Source organism: Trachymyrmex septentrionalis, unplaced genomic scaffold, assembly GCF_001594115.1.
Source record: "Trachymyrmex septentrionalis isolate Tsep2-gDNA-1 unplaced genomic scaffold, Tsep1.0 scaffold131, whole genome shotgun sequence".
NCBI lineage: Eukaryota > Metazoa > Arthropoda > Insecta > Hymenoptera > Formicidae > Trachymyrmex > Trachymyrmex septentrionalis.
Genome location: NW_017304450.1, coordinates 1,913,458 through 1,918,877, shown reverse-complemented (window position 1 = coordinate 1,918,877; position 5,420 = coordinate 1,913,458). Strand labels below are relative to the sequence as shown.

The following is a 5,420-nucleotide window of genomic DNA, read 5'->3' as shown; positions in this document are numbered from 1 at the left end:
ATATATATATATATATATAACATTTATTATATAATATATTTAAGTAACTCTCCTTTTATTTTTGTATGATACATGCTTTTAATTTTAATATATATCTTTTATAATTAATTAGCACACAAATATACAAATAAAACATAGAATAATTCATGAATTGTTGCTTTTTATTCTTTAACTTTCGTCAACAAGCATGTAGCCACGGGTCGAGATGTTTACGTATATATGAAAAATCTGTTTTCAAGTTTTACGTCACGCTGCGAGATCATGTCCAAGCTCTAGGTATTTGATTTCGCGGCAGTATTCAAAGATCAATCGAATAGGCGCAACGTATCTCCGGGTTCCACCATCTTCGATCATTCTGAGAAATTCGATTCTTTATGGAAGTACGAGGAAGTACGAGGACTTACGCTCGTGCATTTCTAATAAAGCCGCACGCGCCCTTTAGATAATACATAGAATGAAACTAGCAGTCCGATCTTTTCGCGGTCTATAGAGTCGTTCAAGATCATATCGCAACGAGCGAAGACCTAATGGCTCACGCGAGATGATACATGCCGCTGCAAAAAGCTTCTCTGATATCCAGATATACACCCCGGGTGATACTATCTATAACGTGAATAACATCGTGCAATCGAGAGCTCGTATCGCGAGATTACGCAGGCCAGATTAAACAGCATCCCTGGATCGTGCGCGAGAAGGTGTCGATGGATCAGATAAATCGAGATGTACGAATCTCAATCGTATGCGCAAAATTTAAACAGAATTATGAGAAATTCTTGTCGAACTTCATTTTTTCTATTTTCGTTTATTATTAGTAAATATTATTAGTATTATGTACATTTTCTAAACATAAATAGGATTTTGATATAAAAAAATTAATGTAAGTTTAAAAAAAATATATACAAGAAAGGGAAAAAGGAAGAAGTTATGGATCATATATCTATAAACTATAAAATATATAAAATATATTGAACTATATATATATATATAAAATTAAAATGTAATAATTTAAAAAATCTAAATATGACTAGCAAGTGAAAAACAGGACAAATGTGTTATTTAATAAATAAAAGAAACTACTGCCGAATGTAACAGTTATAAAGTTATTAGGTTTTTAATAGATGTTTAAATATAGTAATTAAAATCTACTTTAAAAAAAACACAAGTGCGTTATAATACAGAATTTAAAAAAAATTACAAGTTTTTCCAGTTCTGATTTTATCTTTAGAATATCTGATCCAATTACAATATATTATCGATTGCAGTGCTGCAGTGACATATCTACATATATCATAGATTTTAAAGATTATGTTCCTCAATCCGCTAAACTATCAGTACTTACATTTTATAATCTATTTGTGCTCGCGCCGATTATTGAGATTTGCACAGTTTCCGCCTTTTTGTTGTGAAACTATGGAAATTTATGTTCATCTCTTTTTGCAATGATAATCATTGCCCTTGTTTTGCACAAAAAATTTTTAAATAATTATTGCGGTTTATTCTCACTACATTGCTCTTTAAAATTAGTGGAAACCGCGTTAAGACTGATTTATTAATAACAGAAGAAATAAACGTGGATTAATTATATTTTTATACAGAAATTAGAAAAATTTAATTGTATTTTTTGTTATACTTATTATACATATTCATCGTCGTTTCATATTACAATTAATAATAATAATATAATCATTATAATTATATATTACATTAATATTGTATTAACGATGTATTAATAATTAACTGCTATGTTCAATAAATATTTTATATATATTTGATCTTTTTAGATTGTTTGATATCTTTTTTATCTTAATTGCTATCATTAGACAAGAAAGTCCCAAAGTAAAAAAAAGTATACATTTATATGACACGATTTTTTTCGATTATCACATAATCTGCATGAATTAACAAAAATCAGGTAGTTAATCTGGAAGCTACCCAAAATTAATGAAACAGATGTGTTCCAAATAAGTACGTTTTCTAATCACATGTAGATTTAATCTAATAGAAGGAATTTCCGTGCGTTACTGTGTCTGTTACCATGTTGGTTACCATGTAATTTCGGTCCGCTCTGACTAATGCGCGATGCTTAACCCTTTCGCATCAGATGCAACACGTGATGTGTGTGACGTATCTCTTATCTCGAATGGATCGGATGTACGTTGTACATAGTCTGTAATTACCGCCACGAGAAGTGAATCCTTCGCCGAGCGACTGTGCGCAGATCTTGTAAATGGAAGGAGATTCATTTTCTTCTGTTTTACCGCGAAGCTAATTGATTAACCTTTTGGGCTCTCCTAGTAGCAAAACTTAACACGATATTACAAACTATTTTAGAACAGCTATAAACAGAGAACTCTTTGTGACGCCAGATATCTTTTACAATAAATAAGAAATTTAACTTTGCTGAATATTGGCGTTTTTGTAAAAAGTGTATCTCAATTTAAAAAAAAAAAAACGATGTTTATTTATTTAAAATCGAAATATCCGTGATAAAATGTTTATCTCTCTATTGATCATGTAGAAAGTCATAAAGTTTCAGAGATTTAGCGAAATATAACGCTTATATGGAAAGAACGTACGGTTTTACTGAAGTATCGCAAGATTTAAATAAATATAGATCTGGATATAATTATGTTACGCTATAATTATGTAGAAGACTCAAGCATGATGAGCGGTGCAAAAAAGTTTCGATTTGGGCAACTAATTTGTCCTACATAGTTATTTTTAGTCGAACGAAATTTATTTTCAAATCTCTATCTAATTAATTTTTCAGACACTTCAACAAAGCCATTCTCTCCGTAGAAGTTTTGTACGTCCACGCAATTTGATTTATTAACAAAACTCACCAATTTGCTTATTCCTTTATAGCATTACGTTTCTTAACTTTTCAAACTTTTCTCTTTAACACTTAATAGAATTATGAATCTTTCACTGCATCACGGATCTTTACTGCAGAATGTAATTGTGATGTTTTCTTCTTCGTAGGACCGTCTGACTGGTCATGGGGGCATCTCCTCGCTGGGCGGCGGGAACTCGTCGCCCTATTCCGGTGCCCATCACCACGGACACCGGGGAAACGGAAACGGGGGCGGTATGCCCCACCACGGGGGCGCATCGTTGCCGACCGCCTCCGACTTCCAACCCCCTTACTTTCCACCCCCGTTTCCTTCGCATCATCACGCGCCCGCTAGCCCCCAGCATCCCGGTCTCGGCCAACCGCAACACCTGGATTACCTCGTCGGTGATCCTTATACGCAAACGCTCAACACACTGCACCAGCACCACTACAATCACCTGAGCGCTGCCGTCACCGCGGGCCAAAGGAGCGGTGATCTCAGGAGAGACGCCGAAGGGATTCACGTGGTAAGTGCTAAAATATGCTTTCACGTAGAGAATGCATCAAGGATATCGCAAAAGGACATTCCGTGGAGACTCAAACCAATTATTAGATGCTTGTCTCATAAAAACAGCTAATATTCTGGCTATTGTTTTAACGATGCATTTGGAACATTATAAATTGCAACGGGATTTGTGTACGTATAGAAATTGTTTAAATCGATCATTAGATCTCTGGTTCATAATAAACAGCCATGTATTGTTCTGATAATGCACATTTGGTGCATTATAATGGCGGTTTAGAAAAACTTAAAATGTTCTTGGAAACTCTCCAAGAATAAATTATATTTCTGGAAAAAAAAAAGCGCCCTTACGATATAAAATCAAAAAAATACGTAATGTAAAATTAAAAATTTGTAATGAACAAAATCGCGCGAGTCTGATTAAAGAAACAAATTGCTACAATAGGGAATGATGTTCTATAAGAAGGAAGATATCGTTTGTGTAAGATTGAAGAAATTTTATGTGAAATGAACATTATGTGTTTTTGCGGATGAATCAAACACTCGATAATGTCTAACGACTCAGAATGGATAATCTAACGAGGCGCGCGCAACAAGGCTACTGGTACTCGTATAATTAACTCTAAAATATAGTCAACTACAAAAAAGGATATTATATAGCTGGATAACATACGCGATTCGCATATGAGTTTTACATTCTTTAATCCTTTGACCCTTCATAATTATTTGTTCAGCGGCTTACATAATCCATATACAATCAATCTTACGCGCTCTTCCGACAGACGCCAATGTCATGCGCTACATAAAACACTCAAGACTTGACTTTTTTGCGTTTACATGTCTGCATCCTTTTTGTATTTTTTCTTGCGTTGGATCGCAAGGATCGCGACAGTTTCGCTCATTGCCAACATGTATTATTATAGCTACACACAAGCGAACGTCCTTTAAACTTACAAAATTAGATCTTTACTTGTTTTGTTACGAACTCAAATGGAGTCTCAGTCATGCCAGGAAAAAAATTTGCATTTAGTTAACATATTTGTTGTCAAAAAAAAGGAAGGCTTCGTGTTTTTATCCGAAGGATCAAAGGATCGTTCGCTAATTGCGCATCTTAAATTTTGCAACACTAATGATGAAGAGCCGAACACAGACAACACACAAGAAAGATCCCAGCGCGTGTTTGGGATGCACTGAAAAAAATCTAAATTTGATATAACATTATTATATTTAATATTATAAATATTTATTTGACTAATTCTATGTAAATATTTATTAAACATATGTACACTTATTTGTGATATACAAAAACTATTAATTTGATTTAACCTTTTTTTTTATTAAGTAAATATTTATTTACTGTAGGTAAATATTTACTTAGTATTATTCAAAGAAATATGTACCTGATTTAGTAAATTTTGTTTCAGTGTAAGCTTTCAGTTATCCAAATTTGATGTTATATCGATGTTATTTTACAAGCATCATATTATAAATTATAAGCATCGTATATATGTGAAAATATGTATGTCGAAACATACAGAAATATGTATTGTGAATAGTAAGTGAATAGTAAAGTTTCCGAAAGGAACTAAACGCGCTTTAGAATGCACGCGGTAAGAAGGCCAAGATTTCTTGTACGCATTGAATAACGTGACAAGAACCCGATGTAATATTCAAATCCATGTCATTAATTAAAATAACGATCACCGTACTAACGATGCTGTAAATTTAACGGCGTTCGTGATACTCGACAAGTTTATTTATATGTTATTAAATTTCCAATGCGGTATTTATACAGGAAGAGAAAAATTGCAGGCGGCGTTTTATACGGTAAAACTTAATTGTGTCGTATGTAAAGATGCAACATTTAAAGTATTTAATATATAACACATATTGTTTCATTAAATGACAATTATATGAATTATTATTTGAATTATATTACAAGCATACCTAATTACGTAATGTATATATACTATATATTCTGATCTTTTTTCTTTTTTTTATTCATATGCCGAGACAATTTAAAAAATAAAAAGTTTGCTTTTTAATCATATATATATATATATA

The 5,420-nt window shown here is 32.6% G+C and overlaps 1 protein-coding gene across 9 annotated transcripts in view; it reads left to right on the top strand.

Annotated features, from left to right (window-relative positions):
* Window positions 1-5,420, top strand: part of LOC108757071 (transcription factor AP-2-epsilon) — a 252,631-nt gene that overhangs the window by 192,003 nt on the left and 55,208 nt on the right. For all 9 annotated transcript variants that reach the window (XM_018501385.1, XM_018501387.1, XM_018501386.1 and 6 more), the window contains one exon: window positions 2,983-3,360. In XM_018501385.1, coding sequence (XP_018356887.1) covers window positions 2,983-3,360 — 378 coding nt within the window. The remainder of the gene's footprint in view (window positions 1-2,982; window positions 3,361-5,420) is intronic.